Source organism: Xyrauchen texanus, chromosome 29 (genome assembly GCF_025860055.1).
Source record: "Xyrauchen texanus isolate HMW12.3.18 chromosome 29, RBS_HiC_50CHRs, whole genome shotgun sequence".
Classification (NCBI taxonomy): Eukaryota; Metazoa; Chordata; class Actinopteri; order Cypriniformes; family Catostomidae; genus Xyrauchen; species Xyrauchen texanus.
Window position 1 is genome coordinate 34,335,753 of NC_068304.1, and position 26,819 is coordinate 34,362,571.

Consider the following 26,819-nt stretch of genomic DNA (forward strand, 5'->3'; position numbering starts at 1 on the left):
TGCAGAGGCTGGCCTGTGTTGATGAAAGACCTCACTATGATGTAATAGTGAGGAGGAAGTAGAGAACAAGTCATTTTGGCACATTCGTTTCAATAAAGATTTTTTTTTGGACTAACAAAGAAGTTTTCGGTTCTGATATTTACAGTATGTTTTTATAGTGCTATGAACTCTTATATGTCAAGAAATCATGGTAAGTTTGATTTTCCAATTCATGACCCCTTTAAAGCTGTGGTATTATGTGCAGTATACTGTTGACAAAAGTTCTTCATCTGCACTTTGCCCATGTCCCACCACTTACTCAATGTTGAATAACTGGATATTTCCTCTCTCCAAGATTTCCAGAACAAATTAAAGAAGTGAATGAAAAAGTGATCCTGAATTAATCTATTCTTAGTCAGTGTGAACAACAAGAATTAAGTGAGATTAAGTTAAGAATTAGGTGAGAATACAGAAACAGCCATAGAGCTGTAATGTGATCTGATAGAAATGTTGGTGCAATAGAACTTCTAAAGAACATTCCTTTGCTATTTGCCCTTGATCAACCCTTGCACCACACAAATGATTTGAGATAACCTTCAGTCAGGTTTCCTATGATTGTTTGTACAATGCAAACAATTATTTTCAAGATGAGCATTATATCCATCCATCCATCCATCCATCCATCGTCAACCGCTTATCCTGTGTACAGGGTCGCAGGGGGCTGGAGCCTATCCCAGCTAACATTGGGCGAAAGGCAGGGGACACCCTGGACAGGTCGCCAGTCCATTGCAGGATGAGCATTATAAATACATTTTATTTATTTACTTGACAAGCAAACTGGCATAACATTTTTTATATTCTTTGAGAAACCTACAAAATTTTGTCTGATTTCTCTTAAAACAAGACTTAATATCTTACACCATTTTGCTTGACAAGTAAATAAATCGCGTTTTAAGAATGTTTAGATGCGATGTATTTCTTGAAACTGGAGAAGATAAGACGCTCTCACTTTGATAGATCTGTCTCCTTTCATGATAAATGGCAACCCATTATAACATATGGAGTTAATTAACAGAGGTTTGGGAGGAGCATGTTAATTTGAATCTGACAACTCACTGCCCACCAGCAAGAGTATATAAGCTGCTGCTTGCATGCTTCCTCTGAAAACTCTCCTGACATCCCACCTCCACCCCATCTCCACATATTCTCTAGATTCATTATCTAAATAAGTAAAGTCTGGGGGGTAATCAGCCCTCCAGCATATGGACAGCAGGCCAAATACGTTTACAGCTTCAACACAAGATTACCTTAACATATGAACTACTGAAATTTCTATTCTCTACGGACTTTACCTGTTGATTAAATTTAAATAATCTTTATTCCTTTTCCTCCCCTTTTTTTTTCCAATTTATGGTTTTCTTGTCCCTCCGTTTTTTGTTTTGTATGTTGCTGTAAAAAAAACTATTGGAATATTGATACTTCGTGGAACGGGTTGTATGTCTCTGTCAATTGTTATGTCACGCTGTATGTTTGTGACTACTTTCCACTCAATAAAAAAAAAAAAAAGATACGTTAAACCATTGTCTTGAAAATAATTTTTTGCCATGAATTATCAAAACAATCATTCATTTGTTCGACTGTATAGTAATATGGCTTGTACCACCTACCCACAAAGATATCTTGGGAGTTTGCCTCAACATCATCAACAATCTCTGAATATTCACTTTCTGAATCATTTTCAATGAGCTGAGAGTCCATTTATTCTGACAGCGAGTCCATGTCACCATGTGATATATTATCACCTAATGTTTCCAAGTCAACTGAACATCCACCCGCCCTGAGCACATCTAGCACCTCAGATTGCACTAACCCACCGATTTTCTCAGCATCAGTGAGTCTCACATAGCCTTGGGACTCCACATTGCAATCCTCTCCACTCTGTTCAACATTATTAACTTTAGGACCACCACTGTTGCTCTCAGCACCACTTTTCAAAGACGTTGTACTAAGCCGCTCTCCACTTTCAATCTTTCAAAAAGGCATTTCAATCTGCTGATCGGTTGTTTTTTTTAATGCTCTATATGAAAGTTAGATTCAACGTAATTTTTTCAACTTTCAGCCTCTTTTTCCACTGGACAGTTTTGTTTAATGTGTAAAGACAGCCCACCACTGTCCCCCTAATTAGAGATAAATAATTTTACCATCACAGAAACTTGGCAAGGCAGAGATTCAGGAGGACAAATAATTTGGTACCACTCAAAATTCCACAACTTTATTGACACTGTAAAAATGGACAAACACCATATCTGGCTCAAACTCTGTAAGGAACTACTCCTGTCACAAAAAGACACATTCCTCTTTGCTATATACATCCCAACATTAGAGTCCCCCTAATACAGTGAAGACATGTTTTACACATTAGAAAAAGAGACATGCTATTTCCCGGCCTAGGGAAATTTACTTATTTGTGGGGACTTGAATGCAAGAACAGGACAACAGACTGATTTCACGGACACACAGGGGAGTAAATATATTAACAATAAACTGACGTGTATAAATTAAAAAAATTTATCATGGATATAATGTCCATGATACAAATGTCTTCACAGATATAACTACGACCGTATTGTAAATAAGAATGCTAAAGTTCTCCTGCAGCTCTGTCGAAGTCTGGGTTTGTACATTGTCAATGGTAGGACAATAGGTGACACTTTAGGTAGATTTACATTTTGCTCACCTCTTGGGAATAGCGCAGTAGATTATAAAATATATGAATTGGAACAACCTGAAAAAACTGACCAGGAAGAATTGGTAATCCAAAAATTAGAAATATGAGACACTCATTTCCAAACATTATAAAGTAGAAACTGGAACAAATTGTATGCATTAGATGTTCCTATTACTGAGAAAGAACTTAAATAAATACTCTAATCCCCCAAAAACATCTGGACCTGATGGGATATTGAATGAAATGTTAAAAATATACCAGCACTAAATTCCAATCAGCCATTCTAAAATTATTCAATGTGGTTCTGAGAGTAGGTTACTTCCCTGTCATCGGGAATAAAGAATTAAGACAACACATAACAATTGACAACGACTGGGTAGAAATCAGGGAATTATATACATGTAATATATATATATATTATGTATAGCCCCCTCCTGATGCCCAAGGAAGGCTGGTAAGGGAGGCAGGGCCAAGTTGGAGCTGGAGACCAAAGAGGCCAGAGCAGATCAGGCAGAAGACCGGAAGACCAAGGAGACCAGAGCAGCTCTGGCAGATTGCCATAAGACCAAGGAGACCACAGCAGATCAGGCGCTCGGCCAGGAGACCAAGGAGACCAGGGCAGATCAGGCAGACACCCAAGAGACCAAGGAAACCAGAGCAGATCAGGCAGACAGCCAGGAAACCCAGAAGACCAGAGCAGATCAGGCGGAAGACCATGAGACTAAGGAGACCAGAGTGGATCATGCGGATGTCCAGGAGACCCAAGAGACCAGAGCAGATCAGGTGGCTGGCCAGGAGGCCTAGAAGACCAGAGCAGATCAGGCGGATGGCCAGGAGACCCAGGAGACCAGAGCCGATCAGCCAAACGGCCAGGAGACTTTCAATGCAGGCTTTGGGACGGACGAGGCTTCCAGCTTGTTGGTCTTGGCAGGCGTGGGCGTTGACTCATTAGCCTTGGCAGATGTTGGCCGTGGCAGGTGTGGCCATTGACTCGTTGGCCATGGCATGCTTGGAGCAGACTCAGGCGTGGCTGTGACATAGTGTGGAGCAGATTCAAATGTGGCTGTGACATGGCGTGGAGCAAACTGAACGAAACACAGTCATGAAGAGCGGGATCTAGATGCAGCTTACTTAAATAAAATAAAATAAAATACAAGAACAGGGTAAACACTGGAACAAGGCAAGACTAGCAAGACTTGTTTAATACAAATAAGATAGCAACTGGAACATGAACTGAAGGAAAACACATAACAACTGACAATGACTGGGTAGAAATCAGGGCATTATATACAAAGGGTTTAATGAGTGAATGAAACACAGGTGAGAACCATAGCTGGCAGTGATGAGGGCAGGGAATTATGGGAAGTGTTGTCTGGGGGAAACAGATGACAGGCACAAGGCAAAACAACAGTGAATCATGACAGAGTGAGACAGGGTTGCTGTTTAAGTCCAACATTGCTTAACATTTACATCAACAAACTGGCTACCAGTCTTGAGGGATCTACAGCCCCTGGTCTCACTCTTCATGACTCAGAAATAAAAGGCCTGCTGTATGCAAATGACCTGGTTCTGTTGTCTCCCACTGAACAGGGTTTACAGCAGAAACTGGACCTGCTAAAGCAATACTGTCAGAGCTGAGCCCTGACAGTAAACCTCAATAAAAACTAAAATCATGAACTCTCAAAAAAGATCCAGATCCCAGGGAACACAACAAACATTCACATTAGGAACTAACCAAATAACACACTCATTACACTACAATTATCTAAAAATCACTTCCACTGGAAACTTCAACCCTGCAGTGAATGAACTGAAAGATAAAGCTTGCAGGGCCTTCTATTCCATAAAACAACAATGCCATAAAAATCCAATAGAGATACCTGTCAGAATTTGGATAAAAATGTTAGAATCAGTGATTGAACCGATTGCCCTGCATGTCATTGAGATGTGTGGTCCACTGACAAATCCAAATCAAGAATTCACCAAATGGGGAAAACATCCAATAGAGACCCTGCATGCAGAATTCTGTAAAAATATTCTACAAGTACAGAATAATAATGTATGCAAGGCAGAATTAGGCAAATATCCACTAATTATAAAAATACAAAAATGGGCAATCAATTTCTGGAAACATCTAAAACTCAGTGACCCCACTCATACCATTATAAAGCCCTGCAATACCAAGAGCTGAGCAAAGAAACCAATCCCCTCTCTCAGCTGGTCTGGAGCTTTAGTCCTGATGCTTCACCAACATCCACTAATCCTCATCACACTAAAGACCTGGACCACAACAATACTGCTAAACTAATTACAAACAGCCAAATTACAGCACAAATAAAGCAAAATGGCATAACTTAGCAAAAGTCAAGTGCAAAAACAGAGCAAAATGCAATGCTATCTGTCCCTAAAAAGAGATTACTTCATGGCAGATCTGTACACAGTGACAGACAAAAAACTGAGAGCCTCCTTGACAAGATACAGACTCTGTGGACACAACCTCACCATAGAAACGGGCAGACTCAGGAAAACATTTGACCATGCACATTTGACCATTTAACAAACCATGACAGACTGCTTATTAGTAGAACACAAGGAGTGCTGTGTGATAGCTGCACAATATGTTTGTCTGCCACAGAATGAGAGACAGTGAGTGAACTGACCCGATTCATATTTTACTATGGCTCATCGTTATAGTTTTCCAGTAATATTGTATTTTTCCTCTATGTTTGACTTCATTTTTATAATTTAACATTATCCTTTTGTACCATATTTGTCAAGTATACATATGCATATTTAGCCTTTTTCTTGTATTATGTACATTGTTTTGCATTGTCTTTGTTTTGAGAGAGAGAGACAGACAGAAAGAGAGAGAGCGAGAGAGAGAGAGAGAGAGAGAGAGAGAGAGAGAGAGAGGCAGATGATAGATCATGTTGTATCAGACAGCTGCAGTAAAACATGCCGGTATGAATTAGTCTTTTGCCTTGCACCCTGTCCAACCCACTGAGATTCAACTTTAGCTGGGGACCCCGCACACTTTGTCCACATCTGTGAGAGTGTGTATGAAAGTGTATTTGTGTGTGTGGAAATGCTATTATTAATATAAATCTAAAAAGATTAAATGAAAAAAAAAAAAAAATAATAATAATAATATATATAAATAAATGAAATAAATCTTTATTAAATGGGGGGCTAATTAATTTGTTTACTTTTAATTTGTTTTGTGAGCAATGAAAACGCAACATCTAAGCAAAAAAATTTCCTCTGGGTGGAGCTGAGCTGCTTTCAAAAATGTGACACAAGCATCTCAGTGCTGCTGTCTTATGTCTTTCTGATTCTGACTCTGTCTTCCATTATAGTAATCAAATCAGTGAGTTCGCAACCACTAGAGGCTGTATTTAGGGTCAACACATGTTGCTTTATCCAGGGCCTCCGCTGGCCAGAATGATGCCCTATGCAGAGTTACAGGTGGATATATAGACGTTCTTGAATAACGTATAACGTGCGAGTAAGGGCAGCCGGTGGACTTTCTGGTGCCCTACTAGGGTAAGATGGTGCCCCCCTAGGGAGTTGGTGCCCTACACAGTCTGCGTAGTATGCGTGTAGGAAGTTGGGGTACTGGCTTTATCACTCATGACTCCAGTTGCACTGATAAGGAGATTGTGTAGAGTGAGAACAGAGCGATGTTAACCAGTTTTTGAAGCCTGCATGCTCGCTCAAACAGTAATACAGGAGGAAGAACTTATTATAGTGAAGGTGTTTTACCTCAAAGGGAGGTTGTGAAGTTATTTAGACTGTCCTAAGGCCTTCATGAAAACCACCAGTCATGCAATCAACTGTTGCCTTCAAGTCATGTCAGAATGATCACATTTAAAGGGATAGTTCACCCAAAAAATGAAAATTCTCTCTTTATTTACTCACCCTCTTGATATCCCAGGTGAGTATGACTTTCTAGCTTCAATCTTGTTTCAAATGCCAGTGTGATTATGTCACATGTGTGTACAGCTGCATAACGGAGTTTAAAAAAATTACTTAAATACTCATCTTTTTCGCACAAAAAGTGATTGTGTCGTTTTAGAAGACATTAATTTAACAGCTGGTGTCGAATGGATGACATATATGCTGACAGTCTGTTTTTGGAGCTTCAAAAGAGAAATCTCCATTCACTTGCATTTTAAGGACTTACTGAGCAAAGATATTTTTCTATTTTTCTTCAAATGTGTCCATTTGTATGTGTGTAATTATTAATATTATGCCCTTACCCAAACCTCTTATCTAAACAACCAATCAGTAGTATGTAAACATGATAGGAAGCTGTTGTGTGTGGCATATTAGATGAAAAGGATGTCCAGCGACGTCATTGGCTGTAGTGAAAGTCATAAGGATTCAAATGAGTGCAAATACTTAGCCAAATTTTGAAAAGTCGAACGAATCCTGACGATTTCACTGTGAGAGTGTGTTGGTTCATACCCACTTCAGGAAATAAACAATAGCATGAAGGAGAGTTCCTAACATTATAATAAACCCCACTGAGATAACAAGTATATAACACAATGCACAAGAACTCACCATAGTCACAAAACACACACACACACGTTAGTGCAGCTATCATTATGAGGACTCTTTAGATATAATGATTTTTATACTGTACGCACTATAGATTCTATCCCCTAAACCTAAACCTATCCCTAAACCTAACCCTCACAAAAAATAAATTTTTACATTTTCAATGAAACTTCGTTTAGTATGTTTTTTAAGCGATTTGAATTATGTGGACACTAGAAATGTCCTCATAAACCACATTTATAGTGTAATACCCTTGTAATTACCAGTTTGAAACCAAAAAAAGTCTCCTTTTTGAATGGAACGCAGCATAACCTTGTACCCTGACGAAATGAAATTTATTGCAAGCAACATTTAAATCGCAAATATTAATAGACAGATTTTTCCAGGTATTATTGACCTCCTTGTTAGATTCATATGAAAATTATGATTTTAGAATGTCTGTTCGGGAGACGTTCATTTCACAAAACAGTCATGTGTGGATGTGCTTTTAAAATGTCAGTTGGTATTACTAGTTAGCTGTGACATAATGTGAAATTCATTGTGAAACTGTGTTTTCTTAATGGCATGAATCACACTGAAGTCCTAGACTGTAAATGCACGGCCCGCCACTGGCAACAACAAACATACTTTGTGACCAGTTTAGTCACTTATGTGTTATTGGCTAATGCTGATGTTTAGCCGATACATTAGTACATCTAAAATAGAAATGAAAATATGTTACACATTTTTTTATTTTGTATAATTAGGACCAATTTGAGTGGCCTGCTGCAAAAACAGAAAAATACTTCACAATAGCAAGAGAAAATTCTTTCAAAAACAACAATTTTATACAGCCATTGCATAACTCATGGACTAAGTACATATCTCCATAAGAGAGGAGTCACATGATACTTGTTTAATCTCTCTCTCTCTTTTTTTGATCCCTCATTATCTGTGTGTGAGTGTATATATGTTTGTAACAGGGGACTGCATCACAGATATCAGAGCCTGAGTGTGACAGAAAGAATTAATTGTGTGTGTGAGGCAAACCACAGAGAACATAAGTGTAGGTGAGTGTATCTTGCAAAGTTTATCTCCAAATGGAAGACAAATGGAATGAAACTGGTAATGGGTAATTGTGTGTGATAGGGGGGGTAGAAGGTATTAGGCTGTACCTAATGTACAGCCTAATACTAGCACTATTTTGTGCCGCATGCACACACAAAAAAAAAAAAACACGCACGGTCACCTCTTGCTCACGCTGAACATTATACCCCAACAGCAGGTGATGTAATCAGCAAATGGAGAGAGCAAAATGAAAGCTGCTTGATCTCTCAGCAATACTGATCCAGAGAGTGAGAAAGCGAAATCTAAAAAAGGTTGGGCATTTGTGTAATATGAACAGACAGAAGAGAAAGTGAAGGAAGAAGAAACAGAAAAAGAGACAACCATGAAAAGTAAAATAAGAAATTGAGAAAGAGATATAATTTTGATCAGTTCATTGTTATACAAGTAATTCTCAATTCTGTAGTGTTCTGCCACTCAAAAATGCACTGAGCACTTTCAAACTTGAAATAAATATTCCAAGTTAATTTCAAGTTAACCTCAATTGACAGCATTTGTGGCATTATACTCTTTATCAAAAAATTTAATATTATAATGTCAACTGCATTAAATAAATCTGATGGCATTTAGCTAATCTCAATTATTAAAACTGCAATGAAATTAACAGATTTATTATTTATTAAATAGTATAAGTAAGCATTTGCACGTTTCTAAAGGTTTTAATATGTAAAATGATGATGTTTTAGATGATGTCAATATGTCAGTATTAGGGGTGGGTATCACAAGGTAACTGGTATATTATATCGATGTCTAGGTCACGAAACGATAGAATTGCGATTTCTTTATTTTTGGTGTAGGAAACTGCATTCAAAACTGCAATATATAGTGATATCTATCATATTCTACTTACTGTTTTTCAGTCTTATTCATAGGACTTCAGAAAACTGTTTCCAAATCACCAAATGCATTATTAGTTAAATATAAATTTGCCTCAAATAATTTAAATGTAAACCATTATTTGTGAAGATAAGCACTAGAAAATACGCTTATGCGCTAATGACCAAAAGAATGATTACTTCACTTCTGGTAATGTGGACTTTAATGTGCAACATAAAGTTTTTTCCCAGATCAAAATGTTGCAAAACTTTGGATTTGAAAGAGGAAGGCGGATTTTGAATAGTCTCTGATGTGTCCATGCTATCAACACATTTTCAGTGTTGTGGGTGATGTTCCGTTCTGTCCCTGCGGTAAAGCACAATAACTGCACAATCTAAGGGACTGTGTAGTAGTTGAAACATGTAAATAATATAGGTTTTTAAATCGATTTATCAGCACACACAGAGTGCAGAAGATTTCCAGCCTGTTTAACTCTCTGGAGATGAAAATGACTCAAACATCAAGTCACCATAAAATAAAAATGTATGGATGGAATGATGGATAAAGTCCTGTCATAATTTATTTTCTTGTTTAAAATCTTGTTTTGTTTAGTAATATGTCTCATAACAGAATGGTGGTGGTGTAGTGGGCTAAAGCACATAACTGTTAATCAGAAGGTTGCTGGTTTGATCCCCACAGCCAACACCATTGTGTCCTTGAGCAAGGCACTTAACTCCAGGTTGCTCTGGGGGGATTGTCCCTGTAATAAGTGCACTGTAAGTCTCTTCGGATAAAAGTGTCTGCCAAATGCATAAATGTAAATAACTGAAGTAAAATGGTTTGTAAATGGTTTCACTTTAACATTAAACATTTATTACACAAGCTAATTTACAGTATATCAAAAATATATTTACTTATGCAATTGTAAGCATATTTGCATTGATTTAATCATTGTCTTAAAAAAATTGTCTTACTGTTTTAGTGCCCAGGTATTTAACAGAAGTTGCTTTTGTGCTAAAAGGTAAAACTCCCAGGTAGCATGTAGTAATGGGCCTGAGCTCAGCAGCGTAGCAGCGCCTGCGGCTCAGACTTGGCATCGGCAGGTATGATCTGGGCCGAGTGATACCCGCAGACGTCTGCCTCATGTGCTGCCTCAATCAGCACTTGGCTGATTCTGGCTCAACACAGCTGGACCAGCTCAGGCCACTTGGTCTGGGCCACTTCTGGAAATGTTTCAGCTTGGATTGATCTATTGATTAGGATGCATTATACTGTATGTCTATCATAAAATGCACATTATACACCTGTAATGTCAGAAAATTTGAAAACCACCACACATGTAATGATGTGAATTTGTGGGGGCCTGGGTAGCTCAGCAAGTAAAGATGCTGACTACCACACCTGGAGTCGCAAGTTCGAATCCAGGACGTGCTCAGGAGTGACTCCAGTCAGGCTTCCTAAGCAACCAATTGGCCCAGTTGCTAGGGTGGAAAGAGTCATGTTGGGCTAACCTCCTCGTGGTTGCTATAATGTGGTTCTCGCTCTCGGTGGTGACAGTGGGGGGATGAACGCCATGTTTGAGCTGGTTGGACACAGGCAAAACAATGGATTATTTATGAAGTTTTATAAAAATGGGCTAATTTAGAAGAAAACAACTTGGGTAAGCATTGATGCACATTTAAATTTGGTGTATTTTTTTAGCAGATGCTCTTAGTGACAAATAGTGCTTTAACTTCATGGCAAGACTGCCGCGACCGATTAGCTTAGCTTGATTTAGTGATCCTCTACAATAGCTCTGATCTGCCTTCAAGAAGTGTAACATTATCAGTATCACATTTTGTCACTTTATCTGTTGCTTTTTACTCTACATGTAGAGGCACTGCTACTATTTCTCTTAACATGCTACAATCTGATAAAACAACAGACTCAAGCCATGGCTGATGTTGTGTGCATGTTTTTTATATTCAATAGCCAAGAAAGCATCACTGAAGACCCTGCCGATAATCATCGAACACCTGTGAAAACCAAACAATGCTTTTCTCCAAACCCTGAAGAACTAAAACTGAACTTCATCCTAAGTCTACTTTGACTGAACTAGAAAGCTGCGAACGCATATGTAAATGTGAGGCAGTAAATGTCTGTGGGGGACTGTGTAGTGGGTCAGGGGGAGGTTTTTGTAGCTCCTTGACTTAGATGAACTGGCCCAAAGAATTTTTGTACTCCGTAAGTTAATGCACTATACATTTAAATGTTTGTGTAGTATATGAGACAGCAGTTAGTTTAATGCTAGTTTACTTACATTTTCCATTTGCATTTATTCATTTAGCAGACGTTTTTATCCAAAGTGACTTACAAATGAGGAATGCAGCATAGATTTGTGAAAATGTATTATTTATCACAAACTATAATTAAAATGCAAGAGAACTTTTAGGCTGAATATCAATTTTAAATGGTAATATTTATTAACCGTACATAGTTACATAACTCGGGTCAGCTCTGGCGTGCTGTCACTTATATCTTTGGGCCAATTCATATTAACCCCTGGAGCTTTAGTGCATTACCGGCTGCCACATCTGGGCTGATTGACTCAGGCCAGAATCGGGGAGCGAGTAAACAGGCATCCGGCCCGAATACATGAGACAGAGGCAGGCCAAAGCGATAGGCTCCAACATGTACGATCAGTTTTTACTGATCTGATTGCTATCCGATTGAATAAGCTCATTCCATTTACGCTTGGCCACATCAATGTGTCTCCGCCAAACAGATATAAATCCGATCTTCAATTCCCACCCTAAATGAAAATAACACAGAGTTCACTTCCCATGATTATGATAATGCTGAGCAGAAAATGTAAAAGATGTGATTTATAATTTTCCAACTGACTTTGAACAGTGTGTCTGCGCGTTGTGTATTTCACCCCCTCTGGGCTTCTCGTAGGCAAAATGTGTCATGCGCGTCAGATGCGCTCATTGCCAGTGTTAGTTTCAATTTCTTCAGCGATCTGCATCATTAACCACAGCCTCCCAAATGCTATTCAAAGAGGTGTATTGTCTTGGGCCCACAAGTTCTCTTTCCTGTAGGTCTTTCCTACAACGTGCATCTGTGTCTTCATTTGTTGTTATTTATTGCATGACACAAGCGTTATGCAAAGATTTGGTAGCAGCTGTTTTATTTCATGTTTCCCCTATGCTGACGCAGCGCTGTTTGGGTGGAGTAAAGTTTACATATGCGTCTTGAACAGCCAGATGCATTTACACAACAAGGTATGAATGGAATGTGTCTCTAAAGTGGTTTGAGCGATCGGAATGCATTTCGGAGGGCATTTACACCTGGTCTTTCATGATCGGATAACTTTCCGATCAATGAAAATGCAGGAATGGTAAATAGACCCTGTCATAGATACAGAGAACTGATCCTGAATGTGTATTTTTCTTTAAATTCTAACACTTTCTATCTAGTCAACTGTATCTTCCAGCACTGAGACTGTAAACTGGTTTTGTGTAGGACTAAATTTGGAAACAAGGACAAAAAATAAAGCCATTTTAATACCGTAACAAAAGCAGAGAAGAAAAACATTTATGCATTTGGCAGACACTATCCAAAGCGACTTACTTACAGTACACAAGTGTAGCATCTTTGCAGATTGACAGATCTGTTACATGCCACATCAAAACACATGAAGCATGACTCTCCCCTATAAGCACACCTGTGGCTGCGCATCACTTGAATTCAATATCAACGTGGCAAGTTGCATTGGTGGTCGGCAACCGTAAACAACTGCTTCACAGTACACCCTTAATAACAAGTTATTCCTTGTCTTGATTTATTTGGGACAAGTCCCACTATGTATTTTTCATTACTCCATTCTTAATTACTTCTTGAGTAAATAAGTGTAATCAGTCCTGCTATCTAATAACACCACAAACATATCTACCGTGAGGGATTAAATTAGGATTTTGTAAATGGGGAACCCCAAAATCTGGCTGTGATACTGGTGCCCTATGCATTATATTTCAGATTGTCCCACCCCAATTTAACTCCTGTTAATGCTGTACACTGTGTCCCCAATTATTAGGCAAGTGAGTATTCTGATCTTATCATTATTTCCATGAACATTTTACAACTCCAAACCATATAAACTTGAATGCTTATTGGATTCAATCATTTTCAGGTGGTATGTATTTGTGCAATGAGGGAGGGTGTGGCAAAAGTGACTAACACCTTATCAAGGTGTGCATAATTATTAGGCAGCTTCATTACTGAGGGTAATATGGGCCAAAAAAGAGATTTAACTGACTCAGAAAAGTAAAATATTGTAAAATGCCTTTCGGACAGATGCAACACTCTTGAAATAGCTAAACTATTGAGGCGTGACCACCGGAAAAACAAACGTTGTGTTGCTAATAGTCAGCTGGGGCGCAAAAAAGGCATGGAGAAGAAAAGGCGCAAATTAACTGTAAAATAATTTATTTAAACGTGAAGCTACCAGGATCCCATTATCCTCCAATGCTACCATATTCCAGAACTGCAACCAACCTGGAGTGTCCAGAAGTACAAGGTGCCAAGCGCTCAGAGACATGGCCAAGGTCAAGAAAGCTGAAACACGACCACCAAAGAAATACATAAAGACAGATTTTTCAAAGTGTAAAGCAGTTCAATGTAAAGGAGGAGGTGAGAACCGGCCTTGCGATATAAACAATATTTTAATGATTAACTTAAACAAAAGACAAACACACACACATGATGGACATGTCCGTAAACGATCTCTCTCTCGTCACACCACCGTCCGCAATCTGCCTTTATCCCTATCTGAGGCTTAATTAGCCTGATAAGGGACGGGGTGTGTATAATCACGACCCGGCCCCGCCCTCCGCCCTGTCACATTCCTCCCTCATTCTCTCAGGCAGGGGAGCCCCCGGCATGACATACACCCCCTCCCCCTCTTTCCCTGGGGGAGGGCGTGCCCTAAGTCCCGTCTGCCGGCAGGTCATCCCTGTCTACATGGATGAGGGAGGGAAAAAGGGGAGGAAAACAGCAGTAATTCAATTTGGGGGGTACTTCCTGTAACAGTGTAGTACCTCCCCCCAAAAAACACTGTCAAATTTATCGGCAGTGAGAGAGAGAGGAGAGAGATATGGAAAAAAAACACTTACTCGCCAGTTCTCCGATACACCATAGCTTGTTCCTCGGCCACTCCTCCACCCCTTAACGGACAACAGCCACGCCTCTCCGGGCAGATCGTAGGCAGTCCTCCAGCCCCTGGCAGACGGAACGCCCCGCCATGTTCTCGGGGAACAGAAGGGTTCTCCTCACCCCTGGCAGCGGTTCTCCCGCTCCAGGCAGTCAGCAGCGAGAAGAATATCATCTCAGAATGCTATTCTGAAATGCAGGTCGGCACTGTTTGGCAGCACGAGGGGGACCTACACAATATTAGGCAGGTGAATTTAATGTTGTGGCTGATCGGTGTATACTGTCATACCGCCAAACCCTATTTAGATGTTAAATAAACCTTACTGGCAAATTACAATCATTTTATAGATTCAAAACTGCTTCAAACACACAATTTTTCTTCACTGAGCAAATACATTAACACAAAGTCTGTGAATGATTATTGAAATACAAGGAAAAGCTTGAAAAATTGCACTACTGGGCAAAATAGTGCTCAAAAATAAATTTCGAGGCAGGCTGTGTGCGTGTTTCCCTTTTGCTAACCTGTTGGTAAGTGAGCCTAGGTCATGGAGCCGGTATTATTTCAATCCCTCTGAGGCTCCATCCAATCCACCCCCGTCCCTCTGTCTCTCTCTCATCGTCCCATCAGCCCTGCTCCCTATCCCTCCATTAAATAAATTGTGTTGTAATAATCCCCTCGGCTGTGTGCTCCTCATATTGGTGGCCTTTTTGATTACCACACTTTCAGTCCAACCAGGGCACTCAATAATTCCCACTTTACCTTCACTAAATTAGAGCCCGTGGGGGGTTGGGGTGTGGCAGCTGGTCACTCTTGCAGTGCCCCCCAAGCAAACATTGTCCTTCAAATAATTATATATATATAATATAATATAGTCTTTGAAAAGCACTTCACAGTCCTGCACAAAGTTTAGCAAATTATCCTTTAATTTGAAACACAATTTCTTGGAACTTAAACTACTTGACCTATCATCCAACAACAACAAAAAAAATGTTTTTAGTGGTGGTGCATTAAAAAGGACGAAATTAGAGTTGCAAACGTTGGAGAAGGTTTTACTGTGCTGAAAGTCAACAGTTACTGTTAGCACGGTACAGCAGAACATACTAGTGTCAACTAGAACTGTCCCAGAGTAGTTGGGTTTCTAAATTTCATCCCATTTAAAGAACCATCGCTACAGCAATCAAAGCAGCACTTTGGAAACTAATTCACCATTCAACAGTAATTTTCAAGACTATTGCTTTGAAACTCGTAAGTAATACATAGGTGTTTTATTATTATGATAGATTTATGCAGTAAAAGGTTATAGATATTTAGCATATTCATTTGTTACGTTATTGAAGTGCTGTGGGCGAGCAGGTATGGGATGCTGGTCTGTCTCTTCTCATTCTCAAATAAATCATGTGTGGAATACCATCGCAAACCTGTGAGACCCAAGCAAATCAATAGAGAGACGCACCCAACAATCAAGTGTAATCAAAACCTGTAGAGAGCATCAGACACTGTCATTTGAGCTGTGAGTCAAGTGTGTTTGTGAGTGCACATATTGTACAATAGAATTCAAGTGGATTGCAACAGTTCTGTTCTTTCACTAATTAATTGTCCTTAAAATAATTAAACTAGCAGTTCTCTCCTTTCAACAGAATTTCAGCTGTTTTATTACATTTAAAAATATACTCAAATGTACTCAAAAGGTGTAGAAACACATGCTTGCTTGTCTCGTGTAGCCATACTTTTGACAATCAGCATTAAGTCTGGTCCACTTTCCAGCTAATTCTGGCCATGAACTGCCAACTTAGACAAGATGAGGCTGTCTGACTGACATGTAAAGCAACCGACCACAGACATTCTGTTTCTACATGTCGTTTAGGGGCAGTTAAATATTAAATTGATGAAACCACAATAATGGACCAGAGGAAAAAAAAAGCTATGTTCCAAACCTTGGTTAGTGCCCACTTAGACAGCGTTTTAAAACATAATAGACAAGCTCCCAATATAACTGCCATTGCAAAAGGCAGGCATCAACATTCTTCTGATTTCCATGACACATTTTCTTGGCTAAATACTAAGGCAGCAATCAGAGAAAATAATGCCAGAATGTATTACCACAAGCTCCATAAAAAACAGACATGCTGATTCTAATTAAACTAGATCAACTTGCCTATTAAGAATGTATTATTTTACCCAATACTTGTTAACTATGTGTTTTTATGCTTGTTAGATTATCAAGTTGTTATTAAAACAAGTTAACATTATTTATGAGTCCCTTATGAGATTCCATTTAAATTTAGATGCTTTAGATGAATTAATGAATTAAAGTTGTTGAAAAAACTTCAAAGGTCAAAGCTCGGAGGGAGACGAGGCTGCTAATGCTAACTTGTGTCATTTAAGGATTTTGAAAAGGTGATTCATGCATTTATCTTTCCCCGACTTCCCTATATAGGAATTAGCCATGCCATAACTTGCACGACTGCAAATGGTCCAGAATGCTGCAGCCAGACTGCTGACGGGTGCAAGTAAGCGTGAACATATTACACCGATCTTAATCTCTCTTCACTGGCTTCCGGTTAATTATAGAATTGATTATAAATTATTATTATTATTTGTTTTTAAATCATTTAATGGATCAGCGCCTTTGTTTGTTGCCAACCTTTACATAGAAACTGTACAATCCCTGAGATCACTTAGATCCTCAAATCTGAGGCTATTGACAGTTCCTAGGTCTAAACTAAAGTTGAGGGGTGGCTGTGCTTTTGTGGTAGCTGCACCACCACAAAATTGACATTACACTTATTTACATTAGAACTATTTCAAAAATACATGATTTTAAAACCAAGTTGAAGATGTTCCTTTTTTCCCTGGATTTTAACCAACCTTAGAATTTGTATTTTGTATCTTTGTCTTTTAAATAATATTAGGGATGTTTTTGTCTTTTTAAATTTAGTTTTTTTTAATCATTTTGGCTGTTAATGCCAATGGCATAAATTTAGCCAAAGGTGTGTATTTATAGGGGAATTTTTATATTTCATCCTCAGTTCCTATAATACCTCTATAATACACTGTGTACACAAAATAGTTACACTCAGGACCTTCAGGACAAAATGTCCATATTGATACCCATTAAAACTGCAATATTTGATCCCAGTGCCATTAAAGCATTAAAGCATAAAATCATGAATTCTATGATATTCTGGAACCCTGGCTTCAACATTTTTTACAATTATATTTTCCACCAGATGGCGCTATTTTTCTCATGTTTAGTCTATGGAGCAATACATTCTTTTTTCCTATTTTTGTTTGCTGTATTATAGAGCACTGCAGGCCAACTGAACAAATGATGCAGCTAAAATTGTGTGGGTGTGTTGGTATGGATTTCAGGGTGTGTTGTGTATGTGTGTACTGAGAAATTTGTGTGTATCTGAGTGTGTAAAAAAACAAAAGTGGCATTATGTAAATAAACTGCATTTAAAGGGTTAAAATCCTGAAAATGAATGAATATTTGGTAGTTATGATCAGAAATGATGTTGATTAAAAATGCTCAGTGTGGAAAATAATATTAACATATAATATTTTTATGGCAGTTTTTGACACTGACATTTTTGTTCTCTAAGATCTCTAAGTGATTCTAAAGGATCTCTCTAAGATCTCTAAGTGATTCTTTCATTCATTATGAATAATCACAGTGTTTTTACTTAGTTTACTTGCATATTGTTCTGGCTGGGGGCGTCAATAATTGATACATAGGCACTGACGTTAGCCAATCATAACAGTGGGCGTTAACACTGAAGTCTTAAATGGAAAACGCCCCCAAAACAGACTGTTTGAATCAGAGGATGAGAAACAGGGTGGGAAAAGGTCATAAATCACTAGATTTTAAAAGTTTTTCTTAAAAAAAAAATATATTAATACTATAATTGCACCTAAGGGACCATAATAATACAATAAAAAAAACCATGTCATGACCCCTTTAACTATTTTGCTGTCAGAAAACAGCTCACGCACCTCACATTGACAACACCTCTAACTGTACAATGTCAGAGCCACAGAGATTTACCTACTGGGAAAAACAACAACAACCCTGTCAAGGACAGATAAAGAAAATGGTGTAAAAGTGTGACAAAAGAACATAATCTTAATCTCTTTGGATAAGAATGTATCCAAAAAACAATACAGCACAATAGCTCTACACTGAAAAACGCAGGCTTTCTCTGTTGCTACCTGTAGAACGAAAGGAAAACATCAAACTCTAATGTGCATTCTGTATTCTAAAGCTGCTCCATTTTACTTTAATGAATTCAGCTAGATCTGAAGAAAAGAGAGACAAAAAGATACCAGGGAGAGATGACTTCCTTCTTATTTTCAGTTGTGGAGGTATGCCACTTTGCGAGATGTGTGGCTTCTTATGCAGAATGAATAAAAGAGAGAGAGAATGATGAGACAGGCTTCTGATGTGGAATTAATTGACAGACACATCAGACCTAATATTCCTGATTCCTGTGAGTTAATATGTGCATTAAAGCAAATAAGTCTATTTTCATTTCATGCTGACTTTTACAATGCCTTTAGGATCAAATATGTTTGACAATTTTGGGGATACATGTGAGGACCCCAAGACAAAAACACACCCCTTAAGCATCTTCTAGCTGTCAAAAGGTTTCAAAATCTGGTGGGTAAAGCTGCCATCATTACAAAAGACCCTCCCAATCCAACATGTACTCTGATTAAACCTTTCTCTCTTGACATCATTTCTTCTCTTTTAACATTTTGTCCTCCCAGACTTTTCCTTTGAAAAAAACCGCCCCACAATTGCAACACTCAACGTGAAGTTCAGAACGTTCTAGAAAAATTTATTCTATCTCAACGGAGGCATTCCTCGGCAGAATAAAAGGCTCGATTAAGGATGGATAAATAAATACAAGATAAGCAAAATACGGAGAGGAAGTGCTCTGCTTCAGAGCTGGAAATGAGACTATAGATTGGATTATGGTGCCATGTTTAATCCTTATTTGCTCTCAGAAAAGATCCACCCTCTCTCTTCACATCTTTCTATACAACTCATTTTATACAATATCTGACATAAGATAATATAGCCTGAAGCCACCAGTCACGACCACATTGCCTACAGGAACCTCTCAGATTCCAGTGTGTTATTAAGGAAAGTCAAGCTCTTTCTGCAGTTGATCAACTCAAATTATAAAGCTTCTTGTGTTTTAAATCACTGCATAATTTTTTTTTTGCCCTGTCAAAACATAATTAAATTTCTACCGGCAAATAACATTGGGAATTAGTAAATAACATGTTCTTAATACGCCATTGAATGTCAAGATTTACATTACAGTGCCCGTTACAGTGTCAGTAATTATATTAGTCAGTAAAACTAATGAGAAACGTGCACTTAATCTATAATTATTCTGTGGAATTTGAGTAATTACAAAATAATAGTGTTATTGTTTTATAATTAATTATATTAGCATTTATTTGTATAACAAGGACACTGTAATGTAAAGTGCTACAGAGCATTCTTTAACCGTTTCATTGCTCCATCAAACAGTTGGGAGAATCTCACAAAAACATGTCTAGGTCACATTTCACCCCAAAATAAATAAATTAATAAATAAAAATTAATTTTATTTCGCAAAAGGAAAATAAAGCACAATATTGATAATATACTTTTACAAGATTTTTGGCATTGTGGTATTATTTTCATGACAATTAAGCAAATTCCCCCCTCAAATTGACAATGTAACAACATACCCTTTTCTACGTTTGAGATTTTTGTAATTCTCATAATTTTTGAACAGAGATTCTCATCAATACCTTTTATTAAAGGTGCAATATGTTACAAATTTCATGTATGGCTTGTAACACAACTTAAAAAATTAGTCCTTCCCGGACTTCCTATGTTGCCTATTAAAGCCTGTAGACTGATTTTCATGCGAAGGGAGCGGGTTGCTTTTGTCAGAAAAATCCAAAGGATGTGACGTTTATGTGCGCTCCCGAGAGCCTTGCCAACAAACAAAGTGACAACAAACTGCGACAATAGGTAACGTTATCGTAGAGCTGGAATACAGCAAACGTCCAGCTCCCAGCACAACACCGACTCCTACACAAATTCAGAGTAAGCCAAAAAAAAAAAAAAACATTTATCTACTGAATCCCGTCTGGCTAAGCAGGAATGTGATCGGGGTCGAGCGAAAACTAGAGTGAACATCAGCAGGGCATTTGATTCCTGGAGGGAACTTTTGGGGATCAAAACTGACCCTGAATTGGCGTTCTTCTTATAGGACACATAAGCTTACATAACTGCAAAGCATGTGAAATATAGTGCCATAAGGATTGATCTGAGTAATTTTAGCTAAACTACAATAACACATGCAATGAATGCTAGACAATATAATGCAAAAAGACCCATTCTTTAGTGTAATGTAACTTGGTTACTCAGAAAATATATACATTATATTACTATAAAACAATAGCGCATCGATATATGTAAATGACAGTTGTGATGGAATCACATCAATACTGAATTGTGTCAACATATTTATAATGTACGGTCTATTTTATCAACAGCTACTGTCATCATCCACCAGATTTAGCTAACAGCTCTTGATAAAGCTGGCTAGCTAGCTAACGCAGACATAGGCTATCGTATAAATGCAGTCAATATATCATGCAAAGAAAAGTGTTTACTTCAAACTACAGTCTTGCATAGTCAGACCTATATCCACACTTTGTTTTAGCCCTGTTCCAGCACTGGAGAGTCAAATATAATATACAGTCTCAAAGTTTGTAGTAAAAACATCATAACTGTGTCTTTCGAATTATGCTACCTCATCTGTCAGCATGATGCCGGTGAATCACGTTCAGTCTCTTTGTACGTTACGTCATTGTTTTGGTTAATGTTTGCTCGCTCGGGTCCCTATGGAGTGTGTGCATAAGCACAAGCACGAGCAACAGGTAGTTGGCTGCAGTTCACTTAAGGGCCACAGGTGTCATTAATAACAAGTGTTTCTGTATCTTACACACTGCAACTTTAAGTTAACTCAGCATTTATCAAAAGCAACTACAATGATGCATTCATATTACAATTTCAATAATATTACTGTTACTCTCACATTGCAGTAAAGAGAAAGATTTTTATGCTGACAGTGCTTAATTGTCATGACAACAATGCCACAGTATAGTCTTAGAATAAGCTTCATTTTCTTTAGATATGACTTAGAAAGATGACTTAGATTTGTTCTGACACTCACCCAGTTAAAAACTTGCAGCTGGTCTGCTGCACCACAGAAGTGGCATCTGGACACGTAGGTGCCCGGTGGAACATCCAATATTAACTTTTTCACTTTGACCAACCATTTTCTATAAGTGAATTCAAAAAGGCTCGCAGCTCACAGCTTAGATGCGCAGCTCTGACATTTCAATTACTGCAGTCACTGTTTCTCTTATGAAGTGTGAGCAAGACAGCACACTGTGCAGAGTGGATCTCACTCATTATAGCCAGCGAGTATCTGATCTGTGCTGATCTGCTGCGTGTGACCTGTGGAAGGGTGAATGCATCAATCAAAAGGCTAAATTACAGTGATACAGATAATTCTGTGCATATGGATGGATAGAGACTTGGATGATTTTAATTGCCGGATCCATAATTACAGACACACTGTGTTTAAGTGCAGCTGAAACAGAAGTTCATTTTTATGCATACGGTAAAACACTAATTACATGGCCATTACGCAACGGCAGACTTAAGCCACTCTGACACAAATTAAAACATAAAAATTCTTTCATTTGCCTATATTCAAACCCACTTCCTACAGAGGCCAGTTATGAGAGCGGGGCTGGGGCAAATCTCTCTCTGCTCAATGACTCTAGAACAGATACAGCAATTCAAGTCCTTTTAGAGCATGACAAGATAAAAATATGGTGGATAACACACTGCACCGAAGAGGGTTTTGGAAGTAAACTGAAGTGCATTGAATGGAATGATGTCTAGAGGGAGGTGCCAAATAAGCTTTGTTGCAAAACCTAGTAAGCTGCCTACCTAGAAAGCGTTTTAAGGCCTCATAGGTGCACTACCAACACAAAGGTTGGTCCAAAAAGGTAGGCATCAACATTATGCTGCATTCTAAGATCAGTTCAGCCTAATTAAGGTAGCATGTTTAATCTTCACAGATGCAGCAATCTCAAAACGCACTGCCAATTATTTTAGTTGGTGTAGCAAAAATAAACAAAATTACTTACCATATTAAGTAATGCAATATTAACTTCTTGTTTAATTGTATCATGTTGCATGAAAGCAATATCACATTTGCTATCTGTTGACTCATTATCTTAGCAACATGCTTATGTGAAACTCTACTGGAATAGATTGGAGTCAGGTCTCTTCATGTCGGCAGGAGACAGCACGGGAGCTCACTAGGTTTTGGAGTAGAGCTATAGAAAGTATAGTGGTCAATGAAACATGTTGTTCTGTCCTTTATCCTCTAAAATTATGCTGTGGTGTGTGACCTTGCAGTGGTAATTACGGAGGAATATGCGGGATGAGATTAGGCCTGTAATCAGTGCTGGAAATTCATTCTATTGTGTTCAGAAGGAGAGAGACTCCAGTATTATTTGTGCCACAGCAACAATGTGTTGGATCTCGAGAATACCAGCATGACTATAAAAAAATCTGTTAGCCAAGATGCTTAAAGAAATAGTTCACCATAAAATAACAATTCTGCCTTTACCCACCCCTATGTCATTCAAAACCTGCATGCAGTTATTTTTTCCACTGAATACAAAAGGAGGATTTTTAGAGAATTTTCACAGAGTTCTGGTCCATGCAAGGATAGTTTATAGTGATGTCTGTCAAGCTCCAAATAGGACCACAAAACACAATAAAAAATGATTATTTAAGTAGTGCACTTGCGCACAATATTCCAGTCTTCTAAAGCAGTTTTCCCCAACCTTTATTGCCATAAGTACCCCACACAGCACCCTCGGTAATGCTCAAGCACCCCTTCATTATCACAAAACCAAAGATGTGTATCAAAGGCTAAATATAATTTAACATTATCATTTATATTGCAATATCCCTGATGTACAAAATGAAAAGAATTTGCCGGTTATGATGTTTATTCATCAACAACATCGAGAACAAAACCAGGCCAAACCCGCAATTGAACAGACTAATGCTGTTAATTATACAAAGGACCTTGTAACTTGTTAAAAACGATTTTATAATTGATCAATATACAATATATATACTGCATTTATTATTGAACATGTGCCTGTGGAGCGGTTGTTAAAAAACAGCTTACAGACGGTAGGCAAATAAAGTCACAGTTATAAAAATGTAGGACACTAAAGAGACCTTTCTACTGACTCTGAAAAACACCAAAAGAAAAATGTCTAGGGTCTCTGCTCATCTGCGTGAACATGCCTTATGCATGCTGCATGGAGGCATGAGGTCTGCAGATGTGGCCAGGGTAATAAATTGCAATGTCCATACTGTGAGACGCCTAAGACAGCTACAGGGAGACAGGAAGTACAGCTGACTGTCCTCGCAGTGGCAGACCATGTGCAACAACACCTGCACAGGATCGGTAAATCTGAATATCACACCTGCGGGACAGGTACAGGATGGCAACAACAACCACCCGAGTTACACCAGGAACGCACAATCCCTTCAGCAGTGCTCAGACTGTCAGCAATAGGCTGAGAGAGGCTGGACTGAGGGCTTGTAGGCCTGTTTTAAGGCAGGTCCTTCCCATATATCACCTGCAACAACTATGGGCACAAACCCCCTTCACTGGGCCAGACAGGACTGGCAAAAAGTGCTCTTCACTGACAAGTTGTGGTTTTGTCTCACCAGGGGAGATGGTCAGACTTGTGTTTATCGTCAAAGGAATGAGCGTTACATCGAGGCCTGTACTCTGGAGCAGGATTGATTTGGAGGTGGAGGGTCCATCGTGGTCTGGGGCGGTGTTCCACAGCATCATCGGACTGAGCTTGTTATCATTGCAGGCAATCTCAATGCTGTGCTTTACAGGGAAGACATCCTCCTCCCTCATGTGGTACCCTTCCTGCAGGCTCATCCTGACATGACCCTCCAGCATGACAATGCCACCAGCCATACTGCTCATTCTGTGCGTATATATATATATATATATATATATATATATAGATAGATAGATAGATAGATAGATAGATAGATAGATAGATAGATAGATAGATAGATAGATAGATAGATAGATAGATAGATATGGCTTCAGAAGACTTTAAATATAACACATGCACTGTCTGGATTGTATTTATGGAACTTTATCATCCTATTTAGAGCTTGGCAGATGTGGTCACCATGAACATTGCATGGAAATTATCTGTGTAAAGATTATTCAAAATTTCTCCTTTTGTGTCCCATAGAAAAATACAAACATACTGGTTTGGAATGGTATGAGGATGAGTGCATAGATACATTTCAGGGTGAACTATTCCTTTAATAAAGTCTCTCAGAATATCCAGATAAATATGGCTGCTTAGTGTCAACAACAAAATAAACATCCTCTCTCTGCACACACACAGCAACCTAGGATGAAACAACCTCTTATTATATCAGTCTCTTCCCACACTGCCTTTCATAACCTCCAGGAACACTGCTACAATCTCATAATGTCGAGAATAATAAAAGCGTTTTCTCATGATCAATAGGTAAACAAGGCAAACAGCAGTCATCTCTCCAGAGGGGGCTGGGTTACTTGTTAAACCTGCACTCTGTCTCTCACATGTTAGCCTACTGATTTATGAATGAAAACAGTTTGTAAATTCAACCAAATCACAGACAACCATGTCAGCCAGCACTGTTCAATACACATTTAGCCGAATCAACCTTCAATACTTCTTCATAATTTGATTGGGAATGTTAAAGAAAGATAATACAATGGCATTAATGATTATCTTTGAATCTAACATTTATTTATTAAATAGGTAGCATTTAACACTTTGTCTGGAGTCATCGTGAATTGAATGTTTCATTGCTCCTGGTTCAAATGATCACAAGTTAAGCCTACTGTAAGTCAAATGTGCACAAACCAATGTGTATTAACAAGCAGATTTATGAAATGTCATCCCCAAGGACACATTTGAATGAATAAAGAGAGAGTCTGAATTTCATATAAAATTTAAGCAATGCACTTCAACTGTCCACTATGAGAGCTGGGGCCCAAAATGTTGGCGGTACAAAAATTAACAAAACAAAAAAGCACAGATAAGGAAAAACAACAATAATAAAAAAATAACCTGAAGTGTTTTTCAATTGTAATTGCCTTTTGGCTCACAATTTGTCAGAGAAATATGATTTTTATAAGACTGTTGATCAAATTGAAAAATCTTTATGGAGTTAAGCATGCATGGTACAAATAAAACTATTATAAAGCAAGCTATACATGCATGTTTGCAGTGACTTGAGATAATTATTATTACAATGAGAACAATTATGCCACATAAAATGCAATTCTTTGACCCTAAATGCCCATCAATAAATCTACCTTGTCTTAAGGCTGTTGTTTTGTTTTTCTACCACATCACACATTAAAATATTGGAGATATGAAATAATCTACATGTGGGGGTCACATCATTCAATATCCTAGCTCTTATAATTAAATGAAAACAATGCTCCACATCATTTTTGGTCAGTCAATCATTACATTATTTCCCCTCACACAGTGCTTAGTCCAGTTGTAAAATGAGCAGCATTTTAGGGGCACGTGGACGTTGCCTTACCTGAAATCACTGTAGGGGTGAATAATCCAGAACCCAGCGGATTTTACCCGTTCTTGCTCCCGTTCCACCGCCTTCTCGCTCCCAAACATCCTTAGGGAGAACTTGTTGACCCCTGGTTGCAGCATCGCCCCGAACTGCCTGTGCATGAAGCCGGCTTGGTAATATCTCTCATCGTCCGGTAAGATCTGCTCGATGCCCTCTAGCTTTATAAAGCCAGCCTGCTGATCGGGGGTGCCCTGATGCTGGCTCGTACCGGGGGCATCATCACCTGCGCCGCCTTGCGCCCCGGGCTCCGCGCCGCCACCCGCGGCTCCAGGGGGGCTCGACTCACTCGGGGTGACTTCTCCCTCCGTGATCAGACGCCTCTCCTCCGCTGCATCCGAGACGTGCCGACTGGTGATAGACGAAAGGCTGCCTCGGAACCTCCGGCAGTCCCCGTTGGAACTGGTTTTCACGGGTCTCCCGATGTCCGTCTCCATGATCAAGGGCTCTCCGCTTTTGGTCTCCCCTTTGCAGCTCGCACCCCCGGAGGTCGGAGACGGCAGGGGTTTCATCCTGATGCTCTTCCTCCGGGTGTCCTTGTCGGTGTCTTCAGCTTCACCCATGGTCGTAGCTTTCTGTCCGATGTGCTGAGGCAAACTGTAGAGCCTTTTACGCATGGACGAATGCAACCTGTCCAT

The 26,819-nt window shown here is 38.9% G+C and overlaps 1 protein-coding gene across 1 annotated transcript in view; it reads right to left on the minus strand.

Moving 5' to 3' along the window:
- Window positions 1–26,819, minus strand: part of LOC127623304 (potassium/sodium hyperpolarization-activated cyclic nucleotide-gated channel 3-like) — a 115,353-nt gene extending 88,534 nt beyond the window's left edge. Inside the window, exon 1 of the mRNA XM_052097705.1 lies at window positions 26,140–26,819. Coding sequence (XP_051953665.1) covers window positions 26,140–26,819 — 680 coding nt within the window. The remainder of the gene's footprint in view (window positions 1–26,139) is intronic.